The 24,263-nt window shown below is 41.9% G+C and overlaps 1 protein-coding gene across 4 annotated transcripts in view; it reads left to right on the top strand.

Moving 5' to 3' along the window:
• The window catches only part of LOC310699047 (LIM domain-binding protein 2), a 233,295-nt gene extending 227,159 nt beyond the window's left edge, over positions 1-6,136 (top strand). For all 4 annotated transcript variants that reach the window (XM_083520645.1, XM_083520646.1, XM_083520647.1 and 1 more), the window contains one exon: positions 4,074-6,136. In XM_083520645.1, coding sequence (XP_083376771.1) covers positions 4,074-4,304 — 231 coding nt within the window. In that variant the 3' untranslated portion in view covers positions 4,305-6,136. The remainder of the gene's footprint in view (positions 1-4,073) is intronic.
• Positions 6,137-24,263: the final 18,127 nt, after the last annotated feature.

Genomic DNA, 24,263 nt, shown 5'->3' on the forward strand with positions numbered 1-24,263 from the left:
CACATACTTCTGTAAAACAAGAAAATAATTAATTAATTAATAATAAATAAATAAATAAATGGGGATTAATACCATGCCCAAGGAATACAGAGAGATAAATTACAGACTGAACGACTCTGTATGTGGTTTACAAAAATTAATTAACAAATTACGACATTTTGACACCTTCTGATACATGAAATCTTAATAATATGTACAATGCCCAAATAATAATGACATGCACAACTCAGTATCTCAAAGACAAACATTCAAAATATTCTTGAAATAAGCCCATGAGAACAACTCTCTACAGTGGTACCTCGCAAGACGAATGCTTCGCAAGACGGAAAACTTGCAAAACGAAAGGGTTTTTGGTTTTTTGAGTTGCTTCGCAAGACGATTTTCCCTGTGGGCTTGCTTCGCAAGACGGAAACGTCTTGCAAGTTTGTTTCCTTTTTCTTAAAACCGTTAATACAGTTGCGACTTGACTTCGAGGAGCAACTCATAGCACGTGGTGTGGTAGCCTTTTTTGAGGTTTTTAAAGACTTTGGTGATTTTTGAAGCTTTTCCAAAACTTTTCCAACACCGTGCTTCGCAAGACGAAAAAAACCGCAAGACGAAAAAACTCGCGGAACGAATTAATTTCGTCTTGCGAGGCACTACTGTATATGGATACTTGTGCTGGCGTGATCCCAATGGAACTCTGAGAACGAGATACTCAGATTTCGATCTCTGTTTTGTGAATCTTCTGGTTGGCCCGAAAAGGAACTCTAGATTACAGTATATATATAGCATGTGTATGAGAACCTCATTCAATGCAAACTTCAGACAATGACAAAAATTCTCCGCATAAGAAAAACTCAATGCATTATTACACTTGCATACAAGGGCAATTCAGCGCTCCACTAAATAATTCAGCTCCAACCTTAGAATGGCACTGTGGGGATTAGGCAAATTGATGGAGCCACAGAGCTATGAACCACAAAATCAAAATGAAGCCTCTCTTCTGCTCACAGGCAGGGCGCCATCGAATACCAGTTTCCAGGGCATTAGCAGGAGAAGGCAATTGCCTTCAAACTTTGTTTGAGAGGACAGCTACTGTTTGAAACAGGATACTGGGCTCCAGCAAGGCTCTTCTTATAAAGTCCTATGTGCAAGGAAGTCCTGATTCACACAGTACTACCCTCTCTCCTTTTTTGAGAGGGAAGGATTGTAGGAGACCTGAGTCATCTGCCTTTAAACACAGGCACCTCTCACTTTTGTTTGGCTCACAATTCCTTTTCACTGTCTTTTTATATATGGTAACGCCCCCCCCCAGTCCTTCTGATGAAGGGCCAGCAAAAGGGCCATCATCATCATCATCATTTTAATGCAACAAACCATGTGTTTTTAAATATTGCTCCATCTATCGGTCCTTCTAGGTTTGTTAATTAATTTTCATGCCTCCCTCTGATTTCCTACCCTCACGCCGCAAAAAAAAAAAAAAATCCACTCTTGGTTTTTGTTTTGTTTTTAAACTATTTATGAACCTTCAATCTTGAAATCACATATGCAAATATTGTAATTAATTCTAGATATCCTGAATTTTAGAAGTAAGCCACTGCCACCTTGCAGTAGTTTCCAGAGAAAAGAAGACCACGAAAGCAACACAGAATCACTGTTGCAAACTGGTGGCAAGACTGTACTTTAATTAACCACGCCCCCTGTTTAATTAGTTGTTTAGGGTTTTGTTGTTGAAAATAGTTTTGGTAAAATAAAATAAAAAATACTTTATTTACCTTGAAGACATTTTATAACATACAAAAGAAAATACCCACTCACCCCTGGTGGGACTTTCTGCCTCTGTCCCAAGACACCCACAGTCTAAATGTCAACAGAGGGGTTGGCGGAAGCACAGTTAATATCACCAAGCAGAGAGAAACTTTCTTCTTCTTTTTCATTTTTTTTAACTGATTTTCCAAAATTTTAAAACAAACAAACATAAATCTTAATTATACTTAATCCAATCTTAGTAACCTTGTGACGTGACTTCCTCAAATCCCCCAGCTGAATTTCAATGTATATATCATTGTAACAGTTTTCCGAAACTAATTTTCTCATAAAATTAACTTAATCACTTAACATCTTTCTTTTCATTTTAAATTTAAACTTGTTATTCTCTAACATTGCATATTTAAATCCTAAGCCTATCTGGCATTTGCAAGTTTTTCCAATTAAGTTATCTTAACATATTTGACTAAATACTCTTTGAATTTCATCCATTCCTCCTGGTATTCCTCCTCCTTTTGGTCGCGGACTCCTCCAGTCAGGTCGTCTAGCTCCGAAAAGTCTTCATCTGCCATTCCTCCACTGTTGGGACTCCATGTGTTTTCCATACTAAGATGTTCTGAGGCAGTTGGGGCTGACAGTATTGTTGAGAGGTCCAGACACTATTACACCTTCCCTTGCTTTTAACACAGCATTTACAACTGAATTATTTTCACCATTCAGTCCCTTGCAGGGTTTGTTAAAATGTCAGTGTACAAATATGAACTTCAGCAAGGGCTGAATCACAAGAGGCTTGCCAGTGACGCTGCGCCAAAAGATGTGCCCCATAGATAGGTTCTTTCCACTGAATGCTGTGGTTAGAGAATCTCCTTTAAGCCGTGAGCTCCAGAAATCCCTCTAGTTCCTGTCTGGCACTCTGTCTTAGTACTCCATGCTAGCTAAAGATCAGCGGAAAACCATCGATGTGCAGTTGTACTTGTGGTTATGTGAAAGGACTGTTTGCACTCACAGCAGCAATAGGACAGATCCTTTTCTTCTTGCCCCTTCCGGCTTTTGACAACTGGTAGCTTCATCGGTGTAATTATAATTAGCGTTCCTGTCTTCCTTTTCATGGTACCAGCTGGACAGATTGGTCCTCTCATCGCACAGATTGGCAGCAGCATTGCCTACACACAGAGAGGTGACAAACACACCACAAAATAGCAGATGGCAGATCCAGGGCTTGTTGGCAATCAGGGTTTCTTTTTCCTTTTTGCTAATTACTTAATTAGTAATGCAAATTGTCAAATCAGTGTGAACATTGTTTTTGTGGGCTTTTTTTTTTAAAAAAAGCTCTACCTAAATTAATTACCATAATTAAGTGGTGAGATGTCAAGTGGGTTGCTTAGGGATAAGAGGTGCTGAGTTCTGCGTTCCAATGGCTGGTGCATTCACAGTAGCATTTGTGAGCTTCATTTTAGCTGCCGTAGTCAATGGCTAGAGAAATAAAGCAGAGAACCTCTAGCATAATCCATCTGGAAGTTCTCCTCCACAAGCCCCCTTGAAATGAATGGGAGTATACATGAGGACAGCAGCGGCTCCTCTTCATTTCAAGGGTATTTTGAGGGAAACTTACAGATAAAGTGTGCCTTTAATTTGAACGTCTAAGTGTTGACACTTCACTCCTTTGTTGCTTGAAAACCACAAAACCTGAAATAGAAATAATTTACTGAATTGGAAAAGGGTCGCTGAAATCATTTTAAGCAACTGTTTAAATCCTTTCAGTGAAAGATTTTTTTTCTAATGCACATTTTTTCCACCTGTTACCTGCTATTGTCTGTATTTTGAACTTGAGAGTTAACAACAGACAAGAGATCTGAGCGTTAACAACAGAGTAGAATCCTACCACAAGTTTCTACATGCATAGGAGGAACACTTTATTCCAATTTTTTTGTATAATAATTTTAGTCCATTTTAATTACAATAATCCAACAGTTGCCGCATTAACACAATACCGAATCAAAATACAATCGAAAGAGCCCATTATCCCAACCAAATTAAATAATTTTGGGTGACTTCCCGTGTGCTGGGTTTTAGGGTACAAAGTTCTCATTTATTTGTGCTTCCATAATCTTGCTTAACCCAATTCCAACGGTTCTGATCTTGATCCTTTATTTCACTTTGTTCCATTTTTGAGCCTTACTATTATGATATCAGTGCACTATATCAATGGGGCTTGCATTCAGGGATACTTCTATGAAATGGGTCACTGATAGACCAATGACTATGTTAGGCGTGAGCTTTTTTTCAGACATCTTTATATAACAAGTGTTGGGTGCTTTTCACAGGATGTGATGGTAGTCGGGGAGCCAACGCTAATGGGGGGAGAATTTGGCGACGAAGACGAGCGACTCATCACAAGGCTAGAGAACACGCAGTATGATGCAGCAAATGGCATGGACGATGACGAAGATTTCAACAATTCACCTGCGTTGGGGAACAACAGCCCGTGGAGCAGTAAACCTCCTGCAAACCAGGAAACCAAGCCTGAGAACCCAACACCTCAGGCTTCCCAGTAAGTTTCCTGAAGCAAGTCACCATTCCTATATCGCAGCATCCTTTATGACGACAATAACTCCCAGTTTTCAACAGATATAGAACCTATTTCTAAATGTGTACAGCTCTCTCTCTTTTTTTAAGTTAGGAAAATAATTTATAAGCTTCCAGATAGGTACCTTGGAAGCTCTTGCACATGACATGATACTGACACTGACCTCAGTGAAAAGAACTGAATATGTAAGTAGCACCTCATGAACATTGATTAAGACTCACATTTCAGTGGAAGACTCTTCCCTACTATGGACCCCCCCCCCACTTTATCCTTTAAAGGCCATATCTAACAGAAGACCATTAGTGATCAGGATCTATTGGCCGTTTTAAAAACATGGCGAACAAAATACATCCTCTTTTCCAACTTGCACCTGAGGAGGTGTGTGTGTGTGTGTGTACACACAGTCATACCTTGGATCTCAAACGCCTTGGCTCTCGAACAAATCAACTCCCAAACAATCGAAACCTGGAAGTGAGTGTTCCGGTTTTCAAACGATTTTTGGAAGCCAAACGTCCGGCGCAGGGTCCCACGGCTTCCGATTGGCTGCAGGACGCTCCTGCAGCCAATCAGAAATTGTGCCTTGGTTATTGAATGGTTCCGGGAGTTGAATGTACCTCCCAGAACACATTCTGTTCGAGAACCAAGGTACAACTGTGTGTGTGTGTACACACACACATGCAGTTTCCTTCCCAGGTTAGCCATTTTAAAGGGAGGAAACAAGATAGGATGGAATTTCGTTAAGAAGAAAAGCTGTGCCCTAATAGGTTTTGTGTTTAAGACCATGAGAACAGTGTCCATGAGACCATGTCCGTGAGAACAGTGATTCTGCCTCTTAAAAATACGTCCCATAAAATGTACAAATATGAGCTTCCTGGAGTATCAGTGTTACAAATCCAATCGCCCACACATTGCTTGTTACAAAGTACAATTTGTGAAACTAAAAAATTATAAGGCCAGCAATATTGACTGATCGGAAGGAAATTGAAATCTGATCCAGACTTGGTTCTGATCCAAAGAAAATTGAAATCCCACGGAGGAGCTGTTCGGCAAACAGCATCCTTTAGACAAAGATAACGGGTAAGATTTCAGATTTCTGTCGTGGGCTATGTGCATGAAAATCCGGCTGCTGGATGGTAAAGAGGAGGCAGCTAGGGATATAATGGAGTATTGCTCTTACCCAGATTGGGGCCTGTGCTGCTTTAGTGGTCCCTGGAGAATTAACTTCTTAATTGTTTCCTGGCACAAATTGAGGCTCTCTCTGCCCTTGTTTCTTCCCCTCGTTGGTGCTGCCCTCCACTTTTTATTCTAGCAATTTTAAAAGCCCACTGCTTTACATTAGCAAATGATTACAAAAGCACCAAGACAGCTAAAAATGTAGTTTTGTTTCATCAAAGAGTGTGGGGGGGGGTTGTGTGGAGAAAGACACCCATTCTATATGAGAGTTTATGCTTTGTAAAATTGCTGTGGAACTGAATTTTGAAAGCCATGTAATCCATTAATTTTGTGAGCAGTTTAAACAAAGACTATTTTTTGTGTTTTTATTATATCTTAAGTTTATTTTGTTGTTCTTTCATGCGATATTTCTTGTATAATACTTTTGTAAAGCCCTCCAAACTAATTTTTGATTCCGGTATATTTATGTGAAACTTTATAAAATAAACTAATTTTTTCATTTACATATTAATATGTTCAATTCATCATGTAAAAAAAAAAAATACAGCGAGTCAGTGTGTTATACGATACAACTGTATTTTATGTATGCTTTGCCAATATGTGTGCCAATAAACTGTGTTAACAGAAGGGCTTTGTGTGCTTCCTTATCAACAGAATACACACACGTTTTTTTTCCAGGGTGAAATATTTGAGCCACCCATTTTCATTTTTGTATAGCACATGTTTCTTCTAATGACTTTTATGAACTTATGGAAGAGAATCAACCATTAAAATGTGGATTTAACAGTATTACAAAAAGTAGGATGCTGCAGAGAATTCAGATGAGAATTCGTCATTTGAATTCTACTCAATATTGATCCACAGTAGATTCCAATGTATAGTTAGCAGAGTAAACACGTTCCAGGATTCCCCAAAAATAGACCAGAGGCAATTGTATTTAATCCAGCAGAGCTGCTGCTGAAGGCAAATGAGTATAATGGTCACAAATCCAATACGTTCAGGACTGGCACTGTCCATAAGAAATCCATTTGCAGCAGACTTAACTTTAACTTAAAATAACTTATTGTAAGTCTAAACCTTAACACTAAGCGTGCCACGTACAGAACACCACACCCGAAGGAAAAGAGATAGAAAGAGAAAGTGAAACTCCGCCTCCTTCTGGCCTTACTTTTATAGTCAGCGAGACCTTTGCAAAAGAGATAAGCCAACCAGTTTAAGCCAGCTGTACTCAGCTTCTCTGAAGCAATATCCCAAACATCATGAACTTTCTGCTTGTTTCTTTCACACACAGAGAGAAGCTTCCAGAACCCTCTTGAATTAAGTAGAATAGGAAAGATCTCTACACATCAAAAGAAATGCAAACTGACAGCATAACCTATATGTAATACAGGATCGTGAATTGACGCCACACAATGGATTTGCAAAGGACTTACAAGTAAAGTCCAATGTTCATAGGTCTCAGTATATCCTGGTTGTAGCCCAGATTATTTTTTCTTTGATTTTTAGCTTGCTTTTTAGGTTGATTCCAAGCTTGGGTAATCTCACACACACCCTGGTCAAAAGCAGGGACTGGAACGAGGCATTAATGGTTATCCATAATGTGGCAGTATTGAGTTTGCATTGAATTGCAATATTGCAATTGCATTGCATTGTATTGTATTGCAATGCATTGTATTGTATTGCAATGCATTGTATTGAGTTACAGGGAACCAGGCAAAGGGCCTTCTCGGTAGTGGCACCCACCCTATGGAACACCCTCCCACCAGATGTCAAAGAGAAAAATAACTAACAAACTTTTAGAAGACATCTGAAGGCAGCCCTGTTTAGGGAAGCTTTTAATGTTTAATAGGTTATTGTATTTTAGTGTTCTGTAGGAAGCCGCCCAGAGTGGCTGGGGAAACATGGGCGGGATATAAATAATAAATTATTATTATTATTATTATTATTATTATTATTATTATTATTATTATTATCCATTCTCATTTTCCATATGTTATCTGCGCAACAACTTTGTGAGGTTGGCTGGGCTGAGAGACGGTGACTGTCTCGAGGTTTCGTGGCTGACTGGTGACTTTAACCCTGATATCACAGGTCCTAGTCGACTTAGCAACCTTCCACCTTATTTTCTGTTCTGGAAAGAAGATGCACAGGTAAATAAGCTGCAAGGAGGAGAATAATCTTTTTCCATAGGTTTGGGCATTTGTGGAGGCCCTTGTTAAGAATCCTGTGTTACACCTTTAAGAGTAACTATTTCTGGCTGCAATTCTGTACATCCTTACCTGGAAGCAATACCTGTGGACTCCAATGAGCCTTTCATCTGAGTAATGTATAGCTTTGGGGGCATGGACCTGCACTAGAAATTGTGGCAGCAATTCTGAGACAAGGTAAGATGCTTAGTTAGGTGTTAACTGGAACGTTTAAGTGTCCAATGTTTCTTTGCAAAGGAGGGGGAGAGCAAGACAATGAGAACAGGTGAAGACCACAAAACTTTCCTCCCAGCAGAGAAGCAAGTGTGACGGCAGACACTTCTGCTGAACCAATGTTAAATAATCCACTTTTCAGTTTAGTTGCGTGCTACATTTTTGTACAACTGCAGTGCTTAAGTGACTACGGGATCTTTGCAAGGAAGAAAACCAGAACTATTCACGTCCCTGTGACCTCATTGGCCATGCCCCCATGACTTCTTGCATCCTCTGAGCTTAAAAAACAAAACTTTAAAATTCCACAAAAGTAATTCCATGTCTTGTGGCACAAAAAGCTGACTTCTGAGATCTGTATGAATAATGCAAGTTAAGCAAATCTATATATTTATCCTATCTTGCATTTGTAAAACTTGTTCTGCTCATTGAGAGGTCTAAAGCACTATGCAGATTTTGAAGCTGTGCCCTACTGGGAATCCGACCTGGCTTCTAAGTTTTCATCAGACATTCATTGCCCATACATTTCCAGGCTTATTTGCAAACACAAAGGATAGCATATTGATTTAAAGCAATCAAGACAAGTTGAGATTTGCAGGAAGTTGAGTTTGCCACATTCCTCATGTTTTCTAGAGACAGAGGCCAGGTTTGGGTACGTCTTGATTCCAAACAAAACCATTTGCAGGGTATTTCTGTTCTGTGTGTTCCAGAGGTGCTTTCATTCCAGAGGGAGCCAGTGTGGTGTAGTGGTTAAGAGTGGTAGTCTCGTAATCTGGTGAACCGGGTTCGCGTCTCCGCTCCTCCACATGCAGCTGCTTGGTGACCTTGGACTAGTCACACTTCTCTGAAGTCTCTCAGCCCCACTCACCTCACAGAGTGTTTGTTGTGGGGGAGGAAGGGAAAGGAGAATGTTAGCTGCTTTAAGACTCCTTGTTGTTGTTGTTTAGTCGTTTAGTCGTATCCAACTCTTCGTGACCCCATGGACCAGAGCACGCCAGGCACTTCTGTCTTCCACTGTCTCCCGCAGTTTGGTCAGACTCATGTTTGTAGCTTCGAGAACACTGTCCCACCATCTCGTCCTCTGTCGTCCCCTTCTCCTTGTGCCCTCAATCTTTCCCAACATCAGGGTCTTTTCCAGGGAGTCTTCTCTTCTCATGAGGTGGCCAAAGTATTGGAGCCTCAGCTTCACGATCTGTCCTTCCAGTGAGCACTCAGGGCTAATTGCCTTAAGAATGGATGCGTTTCATCTTCTTGCAGTCCATGGGACTCTCAAGAGTCTCTTCCAGCACCATAATTCAAAAGCATAAATTCTTCGGCGATCAGCCTTCTTTATGGTCCAGCTTTCACTTCCATACATCACTACTGGGAAAACCATGGCTTTAACTATATGAACCTTTGTTGGCAAGGTGATGTCTCTGCTTTTTAAGATGCTGTCTAGGTTTGCCATCGCCTTTCTCCCAAGGAGCAGGCGTCTTTTAATTTCGTGACTGCTGTCACCATCTGCAGTGATCATGCAGTGAGGCTCCTTAGGGTAGTGATAAAGCGGGATATCAAATCCAAACTCTTCTTCATCTAATTTGTAAGAGACAAGCTGCACATTATGCAGATTGCAGTGGGTCGAAAAGACATGAGAATTCTGGATTTGCATCACTTCAAAATTCAGGTGGAAAGTTTTTTTAAAAAATAGTCCCTACAATAAGAACAGCACCATCACAAACAAATCTGCATGTAGAAATCAAGAAGAACAGAGCTCCCTTGCCTTTGTATTCAGTACTTTTGTTGTAGAAATTGTTGTAATTGAATCCATAAAGAATAAGTATTCTTCAAGCCTAAACCCTGTAGGCCGCATTAAGTGTAGTGTAACATTTTTTTAAAAAACAAACATATTTGAACCCATTCACAAGAATGGAGCTAAATGTCAGTAATAGGTGGGGGAGGGGAGTGAAAATGACTTTATCAGCTATTCTAACCTCCACCCCCACCCCAATAAATTATTAAGTCCCAGCCCAAGCCCATTAATGGCTCACCATTAACAGGGCAGCCATGAAAGCGTTCCAATTATTATAATCTTTTCAAAGGCTAATAATCTGCATGTGCACACATTTAGGAAGCCGTCTTTTATTATGCATTATGATGACTGACGACACCTTTTGAATTTTTAAAAAGATTTAAAATGCAATGTTGCCGCTGCACTTACATTTCAGGGAGGCTGAAAATGTGGAAACATAGCAACTTTTCAAAATGCGCACTTTTAATCAACCTGTAAGAAGACTCTGCCATCCTTCAATAATATATCAGGGATTGGGGACCGACGTATTTAGATGTCGACTTAAATTTAGGTGCCCAAGACAAACCCCCTTTGGGGGTAGAAACTGAATTAGCAACCTCACCCTTACGAATCATTGTTCTGAACTTCTGCACAGACACAGCAGGTCAAAAACCAGACTGAGGAATATGCAGGAGCAGAGTGGAATAGCCCAGTCATAGAATACCTGCACTGGGAGCAAAAGATTCCAGTTTCAGTTCTTAATATCTCCAGCTAACAAGATCCCCACTAACAGCATCACAGCTCAGAAAGACCCTGCACCTGAGGGCCTTATTAATAATAATAATAATAATAATAATAATAATAATAATAATAATAATAATAATTTATACCCCGCCCATCTGGCTGGGTCCCCCCAGCCACTCTGGGCAGCTTCCAACAAAAGACTAAAATACAATAACCTATTAAACATTAAAAGTTGTGAAGGGGGGTTTGCTCCTGTAGTCATGGAGGATCCTGAGCACCATGGGAAAATATGGGTGTAAAATGTGGGAAGTAACCTTGTGCAGCAAGGAAGTTACCCTTAATTTTGGTATTTCCAAGGCAAGCTGCTTCCTAGCGTAGAGGCAGACCACAGCCTACTCAATTTATTTTGTATATTTCCTGCAATGCTACTTTTATGCTGCCTGGTGGCACTTCTTTAACACAAGGTTTCTTTTCCTTTCCCCCCAACATGCCGACACACAAAGGATAACTGAGAAATTTCAAGCAAAGAGTTCAGATTTTGACCACAAGAGCTTTTTCCGGCAAGCAGAGCTTCATTATCTCTGTCCAGGCTAGCATTTGAGTACACACAATTATGTAACGTTTTGGTCATGCTTGCAATTTATGGACCTCTGGTGGCAATATTTTCCAGCTATATCAACTCATTGGGTGGCAATGTGCCAACTCAGAACCATTTGTTTGCAATATCGCATTCCACCATTGTACATGTTGCCACAGCTGTGGCTTATCCAACATGCACTCTGACTGAAGCAGAAGAAAATATATAAATGTCCCATCAGGGAGCAATTGCTCAAGTATTAGTCATCGGGCAAAGTCCTTTATTCTTCATTTTTATGGCAAGATTACCCCATATAAACGGTTGCCCAAGTTCCAAGCCATTTGGTTGTTATTTGCAGGAATGTAGTGGCTTGAGCTTTGGTTACAAATGGACAATTCTTGCCTGCAATTTTAGTCTATGATAGCACCTGCTACATTTTACCCAAAGAAAGATAGCAGTTCAGAATGGGTGAGTGAGCACAAACATAAATTCTCTGGGCCAAGTTGTAAAACGCCCCTCTGTCATGCAATCCCTTGGCTGCTTTGAAAATTTGACAAGGAGAGCTTTCTTATTTTCCTTCCTCCTCCTGTGATGAGGCTGCATTTTAATGTTTTAATGTTGTATTTCACCTTGTTTTTTTAAGTTGTATTTCAATCAACTTGTTTTTATTATTGGTTGTTAGCTGCCCTGAGCCCGGTCTTGGCTGGGGTGGGCGGGGTATAAATAGAATCATAGAATCATAGAGTTGGAAGAGACCACAAGGGCCATCGAGTCCAACCCCCTGCCAAGCAGGAAACATCATCAGAGCACTCCTGACATATGGTTGTCAAGCCTCTGCTTAAAGACCTCCAAAGAAGGAGACTCCACCACACTCCTTGGCAGCAAATTCCACTGTCGAAGAGCTCTTACTGTCAGGAAGTTCTTCCTAATGTTTAGGTGGAATCTTCTTTCTTGTAGTTTGGATCCATTGCAATAATAAAAATTATTATTACTATTATTATTATTATTATTATTATTATTATTATTATTATTATTATTCCCAGCCCATTCCATCTTTCGAGGTGGTGGCAACTCTGAATGTGTTTTGGGTGGGGGGTCAGAGATTGCAGTACACAATCTCATTTTGGGTGCCAAGGAGAGACTTTGGCCTGAAGTAAAGTTCAGTTTCTTTAATTTCCAAGTACTGGGATGAACTCTGGTAATTTCTTCTAATACAGTATGTTTTGGGACAGAGACCCACAAGAAAGGGGCTGACCAGACACTCTCCATGCAACAGAGGTTGGATGGCCTCTGTCAGGTGTGATCTAGTTGAGTTTCCTGCATTGTTGTTTAATCGTTTAGTCGTGTCCGCCTCTTCGTGACCCCATGGACCAGAGCACACCAGGCACTCCTGTCTTCCACTGCCTCCCGCAGTTTGGTCAAACTCATGCTGGTAGCTTTGAGAATACTGTCCAACCATCTCGTCCTCTGTCGTCCCCTTCTCCTTGTGCCCTCCATCTTTCCCAACATCAGGGTCTTTTCCAGGGAGTCTTCTCTTCTCATGAGGTGGCCAAAGTATTGGACCCTCAGCTTCAGGATCTGTCCTTCCAGTGAGCACTCAGGGCTGATTTCCTTCAGAATGGATAGGTTTGATCTTCTTGCAGTCCATGGGACTCTCAAGAGTCTCCTCCAGAACCAGAATTCAAAAGCATCCATTCTTTGGCGATTAGCCTTCTTTATGGTCCAGCTCTCACTTCCATACATCACTACTGGGAAAACCATAGCTTTAACTATACAGACTTTTGTTGGTAAGGTGATGTCTCTGCTCTACAATTCTGTGATTCCACATCATGTGGTAGTGAATCCCAAGTGCAGTGTGAAGGAATGCTTTCAACCTGTCTTTGCTGCTCGTCTCTTTCATAGGGTACCCCTGAATTCTAGTGTTCTGACTTGGGGAGAGTTAAGAGAGCATTTCTCCCTGCTATCAACTCTCTCCCTACTATTCCTAATTGTGCAAACCTCTTCCATGTTCCTACTTAGTTGGGGGTTTTTACTAAATCAAAAGCCTGAAATGCTTCAGTGTATTGTAGCTTTCAAATACTAATTCTCAGAGGTCACAGCAACAAGCACAGTGAGAGAGCAATGGGCCAAATATACAAATGCCAATGCCAACCAATGCTTTTGAAACAAGCCTGCTTACTTGTCTGGCCCCTTTTCGGAAATGGCCCAAATATTGTATTTACTCTTAACTAAGTTCTTTGGCAAATTCTCCTCCTTCGTCCCTGTCTCCGAGCCTTGACACAGCAACTCCCCTCATCTCTATGCTAATTTGGCTATGTCTACTTCAAAGAGAGAAAGTGTTTATTAAAAACCGCCCACTCCCTTCTCTGTTCAGAACCATCTTCTTATTTACCCATGAAGTTAGGGGAAAGCCGAACAAAAGGACTGTTTCTTTTATGAGCTGTTCTCTAGGTGATCAAAGGCAGCCATTTAACCAACTCCGACGATCAAAGACTGTCCGGCTGACAGCAGTGAGCGGAAGACTCTACCAAGTCCCTCCAGCACACGCATAATTAAATAATAGTTTAGCATTAAACATTTTGATTACAAATAGGTGGGGGATTTTCTTCCGATGTTCTGTTCACCTCAGTGGTGCTGAATTTCTCCTCATCGCCATATTAAATATCTTGATTATGCATCGAGTAGTAATCACCATCAAGGAGTAATCAGGCATCCACATTCCTTGCTTAGCTTATATTTCACCAGCTTGGAATCATAGAATCATAGAATCATAGAGTTGGAAGAGACCACAAGGGCCATCGAGTCCAACCCCCTGCCAAGCAGGAAACACCATCAGAGCACTCGTGACATATGGTTGTCAAGCCTCTGCTTAAAGACCTCCAAAGTAGGAGACTCCACCACACTCCTTGGCAGCAAATTCCACTGTCGAACAGCTCTTACTGTCAGGAAGTTCTTCCTAATGTTTAGGTGGAATCTTCTTTCTTGTAGTTTGGATCCATTGCTCCGTGTCCGCTTCTCTGGAGCAGCAGAAAACAACCTTTCTCCCTCCTCTATATGACATCCTTTTATATATTTGAACATGGCTATCATATCACCCCTTAACCTCCTCTTCTCCAGGCTAAACATGCCCAGCTCCCTTAGCCGTTCCTCATAAGGCATCGTTTCCAGGCCTTTGACCATTTTGGTTGCCCTCCTCTGGACACGTTCCAGTTTGTCAGTGTCCTTCTTGAATTGTAGTGCCCAGAACTGGACACAGTACTCCAGGTGGGGTCTGACCAGAGCAGAATACAGAATACAGTGGCACTATTACTTCCCTTGATCTAGATGCTATACTCCTTTTGATGCAGCCCAGAATTGCATTGGCTTTTTTAGCTGCCGCGTCACACTGTTGGCTCATGTCAAGTTTGTGGTCAACCAAGACTCCTAGATCCTTTTCACATGTACTACTCTCAAGCCAGGTGTCACCCATCTTGTATTTGTGCCTCTCATTTTTTTTGCCCAAGTGCAATACTTTACATTTCTCCCTGTTAAAGTTCGTCTTGTTTGTTTTGGCCCAGTTCTCTAATCTGTCAAGGTCGTTTTGAAGTGTGATCCTGTCCTCTGGGGTGTTAGCCACCCCTCCCAGTTTGGTGTCATCTGCAAATTTGATCAGGATGGAACATCACCTAATAAATTGCTAGTAGCATGCTAGTAGTCCGCAGTCCAGATTGAGAAGGCAGTTGGGCCTGATCCAGCCCACGGGCCTTAGTTTGCCGACCCATGGACTATACCGTACCAGCAGGGAGAGTTTTGTTGTTTTGGTACAGATACAGAATCCATGTCCACTTTTAATACTAAAGCTCTGTGAGCCCTGCTCTGCTGTCCAGGCTAAATTCCAAGATGGATAATTAAATTCTGATTGTTTACACCTCCCCTGGCACTTTGTTTGGCTCACATATTCTAAATTTTCCTCTTTAAAATATTGCCTAGTACTGCAGAGTTGCTTCCTCTGTTGCCAGTAACCAGATTTCAGCATAGCAATTTCCAGGCTGTATCATGGCAATATGTGAAATGATTCCATATGCAGTTAAGCTTTGGTCTGTGGGAACCCCCTGGAAAAGGCATTATCTATTTGCCCTTTCCTTGATACAAGTTGAACTTCGCTAGAGAAATGCAACAAGGTTGTTGTGGTTGCCCAGAGAAACAAATGGAGTGCACTGCTGGAGAACCAAAGCGGCTGCAGAGACCGGTAACTTGTAGCTGCTGCCTCCCACATGGTTTTTGCTGTGTCAGTAGCACTGAAGTGACATCTCCAGGGCTCAAGCCTAGGCAGTGTGTCTGGAGGTCCTGGACTGCCCAGACAACAAGGCCTTGCTGATGTGGTCCAAAGGAAAGCAGAGCAATACATTTGGCACCAGCTTGGCTGCAGGAGTTGCCAGAAGCAGGCATACAAGGCAGCATTCAACTGTCTTGGGGACTACACCCTGGATTTGTGTATGGTTTAATCCTTAGCCTTTTCGCCTCCCAAAGATGTCCTGCAAGGCTGCAGGTAAACAATAAGGCATTCACCAGTGCTTTCCCCCCCCTGAGGGATACTCAAGTATACGCAGTACTGGCACCTTCCCCCGCCCCCAAATATTAAAAGTGTGGCACTTACCGTAACAACTTCATGGTGAATACTGGCACCTTTTTTTCTAAAGGAAAAGAGAAAAAAAAAGAAAAAAGGGGCACTGGTCATCACGAATATTATGTTAGCCGAATGCCCATTGTTATGACAAACAGAGTGTTGTGTTGATAGGTCTATATATTCTGGACTAAGAATGGCTACAGTGCATCTCCAAAATCTCATGGACAACTGGACGACATGGTTCCTTTTCCATGCTGTTCTCTGGCTGTGGAGTGGCTGGCAGTCATGACATCAGGCAAACATTGCTTTTCTAAGCACTTTGAGCTCTTGCTTAGTTAATGATGAACTGATTGATGTTTCTCTGGTGAGTGTTGTAACCTTAGATCATGTGGTGAAGGTACTGAGTTGCAAATCTCCATTTTGAAGGGAATTGGCTGTTTCAGTCTCTCTGAACACCACGGGGAGAACAATGTACGGAAATGGCTCTCCGAGAGCTGCAGTTGCCTGGGGCAGGCTAAAGCAGTCTAGAATGGGAGAGAGGCACAAGACATTGCGTGGATATTCTGAATGTATCGTTTGATGTATTCTGTTTTATTTTGAAGAGTTCTGCTAGGAAAATTTGAACAATATTTTCATGGGTCTGGACAATGCTTCGTTTCTAAAAGGAATCAGTTTCCATGCATCTAGTCGCTTCAGACTGCACAATACTAATATCTGCAACACAACCTGCAAAACACATCGCATGGGTAGGCACACTGACAAATCCAGTGTGGATTTCTGCAGAAGCTCTTCTAGCCAGGTCAATGTAAGGCAAAACAGGGAGTCACAATGGGCTGCTGCCTGTACTGCTGGAGCTATTCTGGAAGATGTATGTTTCAGAGTGTTCCAGCCTTTACTTAGGAACCTTAAAATTTAGCAAAGTATTGTGGGGCACCCTGACTCTAGTCCTAGCTCTCCTGGCAATATTGCCTGTGCATGACTTTCCAGATGGGGTGTATTGAAACTCATGAAAAGTGAATAAATGGCATCGATTTCTCATTTATTTTCATCAGGAGGAATTTTATATATGGCGCTGTGGGTTAAACCACAGAGCCTAGGACTTGCCGATCAGAAGGTCTGCGGTTCGAATACTCGTGATGGGGTGAGCTCCCGTTGCTCGGTCCCAGCTCCTGCCCACCTAGCAGTTCGAAAGCACCTCAAAGTGCAAGTAGATAAATAGGTACCGCTCCAGTGGGAAGGTAAACGCCGTTTCCGTGCGCTGCTCTGGTTCACCAGAAGCGGCTTAGTCATGCTGGCCACATGACCCGGAAGCTGTAATCCGGCTCCCTCGGCCAATAAAGCAAGATGAGCGCCACAACCCCAGAGTCGGTCACGGCTGGACCTAACAGTCAGGGGTCCCTTTACCTTTACTAACAGACCAAATAAAAATAATAATCACATATTTGCCATTAATTGTTTGGAATGCATGGGGCAGTAAAAGATAGGAAATGCTGGAGCCTCACTTTCATTCGAAGGAGCTTCAGGAAACACATCTTTAACTGATCAAGGGAGCTCCCGGGGAATGTTTTCGCTGAGATGCATGAATCTGCAGTACCAGATATAATGATCCTGTTACTAGGCAGGGCGCCAGCTTTCCTAGGCTCCAAAAGAAAAGATTTAGGCTTTAATGCTGGAAGTTGTGTTAGCCCCAAACTTCCCTAGACATCACTCACAGGGTGTGTTGAATTGGACTGACCTTCTCCTGTTCGGTTCCTCTCTCCCCTGTGCTGGTTAACAAAGTATAATTTTAAATTATTATGATCCTGTCCCCCTTCAACATATATAACTCTGAATTTAATCAATGGGAAGGGGATCTACTTAAGGAAAGCTGTTCACCATCTGCCATTGATTGTGAAGACCCTCACACAGCACTTTACTTATTTATACCAACATAAATCAGAAGTTACCTTCAGTGAGCCCTTGGTTTAACTTGGGAGCCCCAAAACCTGTTTTCAATATCTGGTCTCAGCCGTGGAACATGCAAAACAATAAACTAAAGTCGTCGTGTAAATGCCAGGCACCTTTCCCAGAAAAATCACAGTCCACTGCCATTCATATTTATGCTTATGCAGTCCTCAGTTCTGGAACTGGCAGCCTCAGGCTGAAACCTAGCCTAGCAAGTCGCTGGTATGCTCAAGATTTGGAGCACCCCCAGAAATGGAAGCAGGCTGGGGTATGCAACGCTGAACCTTGCAATTGGCAGGCAGTGTGAATTGCCTGGATTGGCCAGGCCAGGCCCTATATTCTTAATGCATTTCTGGCTGACGTTTCCAGCTCCTGCCACTGACGTTGGGTAGCCTCAGCTGGAGAGCACAAACTTAGTTGGTCTCTAAGGTGCTACTGGACAATTTTTGTATTTTTAAATATATATTATCATCATCATCAATACTTGTCTAGATGGACCAATGGTCTGACTCAATATGTCAGTGTACTGCCAGTGTGGTGTAGTGGTTAAGAGCAGTAGACTCATAATCTGGTTATGTTGCCTGGTTGTGGCAACTAATGCAAAAAAAAAAAAGAAAGAAAGAAAGAAAGAAAGAGAAAGAACAGAGGAGGAGGAAGAAGAGTTTGGATTTGATATCCTGCTTTATCACTATCCGAAGGAGTCTCAAAGCGGCTAACATTCTCCTTTCCCTTCCTCCCCTACAACAAACACTCTGTGAGGTGAGTGGGGCTGAGAGACTTCAAAGAAGTGTGACTGGCCCAAGGTCACCCAGCAGCTGCATGTGGAGGAGTGGGGAAGCGAACCCGGTTCACCAGATTATGACTCTACCGCTCTTAACCACTACACCACACTGACAGTACACAGACATATTGAGTCAGACCATTGTTCCATCTAGACAAGTATTGATGATGATGACGATGACGATGAAATATATATAAAAATAAAAGAATTGTCCAGTAGCACCTTAGAGACCAACTTTGTTCCTGATATGCTGATGATTAGCATATGTGATGAGACAGGAATCCAATATCTCTATTAAGACCAGGTCTCTCCATAGTTTTCAGTTTAGTGATAAGTTGTAATTCAGCAACTTCTCTTTCTCATTACATATGCTAATCATCTGCATACTATCCCTTGCTTTTTCCTGTAGGACTAATTGCAGTTGCTAACAGTCGTCAAGAGGTTTACCATATCCACTAAGTCAATCAAGACCAGGGCCAGATTTACGTATAAGCTAAACAAGCTATAGCTTAGGACCCCACTCTCTTGGGGGCCCCCCAAAAAAATTAAAGAAAAAACTGGATGTACATTTCCAAAATATGTTCAACAATTACTTTGATAAAATACATATTTTGTTGTGTGCAAATGGCTTTAGATACCTATTAGGTCCATAAATTACCATATAGCATATTTTCAACACACAAAAAACAGCCGCAATTTGTTGTTGACAAAGGACAGCTGGAGATATAAAGGGCCCCATTATCTTCAGTAGCTTAGGGCCTCATCAGAGAGAGAAAGAGAGAGAGAGACTGGATCTTTGCCCCACGTGACAGAAAGTCTAGTTTTGACCCTGGCATGGATCCCTGGAGCCAAACTCTTGCATAAGGGGTGGTACTTTATTATACCAACCCAAATCCTTTCCTGCAGTGAAGACAACCTTTCCATATCGCCTTCCTCTAAATGTCAAAGATATATTTTCCAAATGATTTGATCCATTTGACTGGGACCTCCGGAGAAAAACTTTATGTTTTATAGTAGGCTGACGAGTCAGAAAGTTTTATTACTGAGGATTCAGAAATGCTTGACCTCATTTTCTGCAAACACTATATGCATGTTAGCTCTCCTGTCCTTTCTATGTGAGAAGCATGCCTGATTAGAACATAGCTTTTCTGTCAATAAGAAAATTTATTGAACCACACCAGCAATGTGAAAGTGAAATATAGTAGTAATAATAGTAATAATAAAAATCAACTAATGAGTGTGTGTGAAGCTTTCATTAATTTAGTCCCATTGATTCAAAACAGAACTTTTTTTTAATACTTGAGTTTATTTGGAGCTGAAGGAGACAGAAAGTCTGACATAGATATTGTTAAGCGTTTCGGGACTGTGGTGGGGGGGGGTAGGCTATCTGCTTAAGATCCCTCTAGTTCCTAGATCCAGCAAGTGCTAAAATATAAGCAAGGATTCAAATTGTTGAAAAAGCCAGACAAGTTTCTTGGCAATGGCCCTCTAAATATGGGCCATTAAGGTAACAAAGAAAGTGTCGCTGTGCCAGACTACAAATGGGGTAGCCCATTTGTGCTGGGATCAAAGGCTGTGGCCATGGGAGAAGAAAGGCCTTCTTAAGGTGTTAACCCTGTGAACCCCTCCATCATATATATTCCAGAGGTGCTTTCATTCCAGAGGGAGCCAGTCATTTCATTCCAGAGGGAGCCAGTGTGGTGTAGTGGTTAAGAGTGGTAGTCTCATAATCTGGTGAACCGGGTTCGCGTCGCCGCTCCTCCAGATCCCTTAGCCGTTCCCAGTGGTGTAGCGTGGGGGGTGCAGGGGGGCCCGGCCGCACCGGGCGCAACACCTGGGGGTTAGGGTTAGTGGGCGCAAATCCACGGGTTAGGGGGCGCAAATCCATGGGTTAGGGGGCGCCTTGCCTTGCCCCGGGTGCTGACAACCCACGCTACGCCACTGGCCGTTCCTCAAAAGGCATTGTTTCCAGGCCTTTGACCATTTTGGTTGCCCTCCTCTGGACACATTTTCCGCCGGTTAAGTTGTCGAGGGCTGATTTCTTGTCCTGTGATAAAAAACCTTCTGTTTCCATCACCAAAGCTTTCAGCGGAGCATTTGCAACCGGTTGGCACCATTTTTGAGTGAATTGCCAAAAGTCAGATTTTTGCTGAAATTGTGACCCCGGGGCTTAGGGATTTTTTCAAAAAAATATTTTCTGCCGGTTAAGTTTTTGAGGGCTGATTTCTTGTCCTGTGATAAAAAGCCTTCTGTTTCGAGTGCCAAACCTGTCAGGGGAGCATTTCCAACCGGTTGGCACCATTTTTGAGTGAATTGCCAAAAGTCAGATTTTTGCTGAAGTTGTGACCCCGGGGCTTAGGGATTTTTTCAAAAAAATATTTTCTGCCGGTTAAGTTTTGGAGGCCTGATTTCTTGTCCTGTGATAAAAAGCCTTCTGTTTCCATCGCCAAAGCTTTCAGGGGAGCATTTGCAACCGGTTGGCACCATTTTTGAGTGAACTGCCAAAAGTAAGGTTTTTGCTGAAATTGTGGCCCCGGGGCTTAGGGTTTTTTTTCAAAAAAATATTTTCTACCGGTTAAGTTTTTGAGGGCTGATTTCTAGTCCTGTGATAAAAAGCCTTCCGTTTCGAGTGCCAAACCTTTCAGGGGAGCATTTTCAAGCTTTTAGCACCATTTTTGAGTGAATTGCCAAAAGTCAGATTTTTGCTGAAATTGTGACCCCGGGGCTTAGGGATTTTTTCAAAAAAATATTTTCTGCCGGTTAAGTTTTTGAAGGCTGATTTCTTGTCCTGGGATAAAAAGCCTTCTGTTTCCATCGCCAAACCTTTCAGCGGAGCCTATTCAAGCTTTTGGCACCATTTTTGAGTGTATTCCGAAAAGTCAGATTTTTGCTGAAATTGTGACCCCGGGGCTTAGGGATTTTTTCAAAAAAATATTTTCTGCCGGATAAGTTTTTGAGGGCTGATTTCTTGTCCTGTGATAAAAAGCCTTCTGTTTCGAGGGCCAAACCTTTCAGGGGAGCATTTGCAACCGGTTGGCACCATTTTTGAGTGAATTGCCAAAAGTCAGATTTTTGCTGAAATTGTGACCCCGGGGCTTAGGGTTTTTTTCAAAAAAATATTTTCTGCCGGTTAAGTTTTTGAGGGCTGATTTCTTTTAATGTGATAAAAGCCTTCTGTTTCCATCGCCAAAGTTTTCAGGGGAGCATTTGCAAGCTTTTGGCACCATTTTTGAGTGAATTGCCAAAAGTCAGATTTTTGCTGAAATTGTGACCCCGGGACTTAGGGATTTTTTCAAAAAAAAAAATATTTTCTGCTGGTTAAGTTTTTGAGGGCTGATTTCTTGTCCTGTGATAAAAAGCCTTCTGTTTCCATCGCCAAAGCTTTCAGGGGAGCGTTTGCAACCGGTTGGCACCATTTTTGAGTGAACTGCCAAAAGTCAGATTTTTGCTGAAATTGTGACCCCGGGGCTTAGGGATTTTTTCAAAAAAATATTTTCTGCCGGTTAAGTTTTTGAGGGCTGATTTCTTGTCCTGTGATAAAAAGCCTTCTGTTTCGAGGGCCAAACCTTTCAGGGGAGCATTTTCAAGCTTTTAGCACCATTTTTGATTGAACTGCCAAAAGTCAGATTTTTGCTGAAATTGTGACCCCGGGGCTTAGGGATTTTTTCAAAAAAATATTTTCTGCCGGTTATGTTTTTGAGGGCTGATTTCTTGTCCTGAGATAAAAAGCCTTCTGTTTCCATCGCCAAAGCTTTCAGGGGAGCATTTGCAACCGGTTGGCACCATTTTTGAGTGAACTGCCAAAAGTCAGATTTTTGCTGAAATTGTGACCCCGGGGCTTAGGGATTTTTTCAAAAAAATATTTTCTGCCGGTTAAGTTTTGGAGGGCTGATTTCTTGTCCTGTGATAATAAGCCTTCTGTTTCCATCGCCAAAGCTTTCAGCGGAGCATTTGCAACCGGTTGGCACCATTTTTGAGTGAATTGCCAAAAGTCAGATTTTTGCTGAAATTGTGACCCCGGGGCTTAGGGATTTTTTCAAAAAAATATTGTCTGCCGGATAAGTTTTTGAGGGCTGATTTCTTGTCCTGTGATAAAAATCCTTCTGTTTCGAGTGCCAAACCTTTCAGGGGAACATTTTCAAGCTTTTGGCACCATTTTTGAGTGAATTGCCAAAAGTCAGATTTTTGCTGAAATTGTGACCCCGGGGCTTAGGGTTTTTTATAAAAAAAAATATTTTCTGCCGGTTAAGTTTTTGAGGGCTGATTTCTTGTCCTGTGATAAAAAGCCTTCTGTTTCCATCGCCAAAGCTTTCAGGGGAGCATTTCCAACCGGTTGGCACCATTTTGAAGTGAATTGCCAAAAGTCAGATTTTTGCTGAAATTGTGACCCCGGGGCTTAGGGATTTTTTTAAAAAAATATTTTCTGCCGGTTACGTTTTTGAGGGCTGATTTCTTGTCCTGTGATAAAAAGCCTTCTGTTTCGAGGGCCAAACCTTTCAGAGGAGCATTTTCAAGCTTTTGGCACCATTTTAGATTGAACTGCCAAAAGTCAGATTTTTGCTGAAATTGTGACCCCGGGGCTTAGGGTTTGTTTCAAAAAAATATTACCTGCCAGTTAAGTTTTTGAGGGCTGATTTCTTGTCCTGTGATAAAAAGCCTTCTGTTTCCATCGCCAAAGCTTTCAGGGGAGCATTTGCAACCGGTTGGCACCATTTTTGAGTGAATTGCCAAAAGTCAGATTTTTGCTGAAATTGTGACCCCGGGGCTTAGGGATTTTTTCAAAAAAATATTTTCTGCCGGTTAAGTTTTGGAGGGCTGATTTCTTGTCCTGTGATAATAAGCCTTCTGTTTCCATCGCCAAAGCTTTCAGCGGAGCATTTGCAACCGGTTGGCACCATTTTTGAGTGAATTGCCAAAAGTCAGATTTTTGCTGAAATTGTGACCCCGGGGCTTAGGGATTTTTTCAAAAAAATATTGTCTGCCGGATAAGTTTTTGAGGGCTGATTTCTTGTCCTGTGATAAAAATCCTTCTGTTTCGAGTGCCAAACCTTTCAGGGGAACATTTTCAAGCTTTTGGCACCATTTTTGAGTGAATTGCCAAAAGTCAGATTTTTGCTGAAATTGTGACCCCGGGGCTTAGGGTTTTTTATAAAAAAAAATATTTTCTGCCGGTTAAGTTTTTGAGGGCTGATTTCTTGTCCTGTGATAAAAAGCCTTCTGTTTCCATCGCCAAAGCTTTCAGGGGAGCATTTCCAACCGGTTGGCACCATTTTGAAGTGAATTGCCAAAAGTCAGATTTTTGCTGAAATTGTGACCCCGGGGCTTAGGGATTTTTTAAAAAAAATATTTTCTGCCGGTTACGTTTTTGAGGGCTGATTTCTTGTCCTGTGATAAAAAGCCTTCTGTTTCGAGGGCCAAACCTTTCAGAGGAGCATTTTCAAGCTTTTGGCACCATTTTAGATTGAACTGCCAAAAGTCAGATTTTTGCTGAAATTGTGACCCCGGGGCTTAGGGTTTGTTTCAAAAAAATATTACCTGCCAGTTAAGTTTTTGAGGGCTGATTTCTTGTCCTGTGATAAAAAGCCTTCTGTTTCCATCGCCAAAGCTTTCAGGGGAGCATTTGCAACCGGTTGGCACCATTTTTGAGTGAATTGCCAAAAGTCAGATTTTTGCTGAAATTGTGACCCCGGGGCTTAGGGATTTTTTCAAAAAAATATTTTCTGCCGGATAAGTTTTTGAGGGCTGATTTCTTGTCCTGTGATAAAAAGCCTTCTGTTTCGAGGGCCAAACCTTTCAGGGGAACATTTTCAAGCTTTTGGCACCATTTTTGAGTGAATTGCCAAAAGTCAGATTTTTGCTGAAATTGTGACCCCGGGGCTTAGGGATTTTTTCAAAAAAATATTTTCTGCCAGTTAAG

The sequence above is a fragment of the Podarcis liolepis genome, assembly GCF_965112155.1.
Source record: "Podarcis liolepis genome assembly, contig: HAP1_SCAFFOLD_28, whole genome shotgun sequence".
NCBI classification, from domain to species: Eukaryota; Metazoa; Chordata; class Lepidosauria; order Squamata; family Lacertidae; genus Podarcis; species Podarcis liolepis.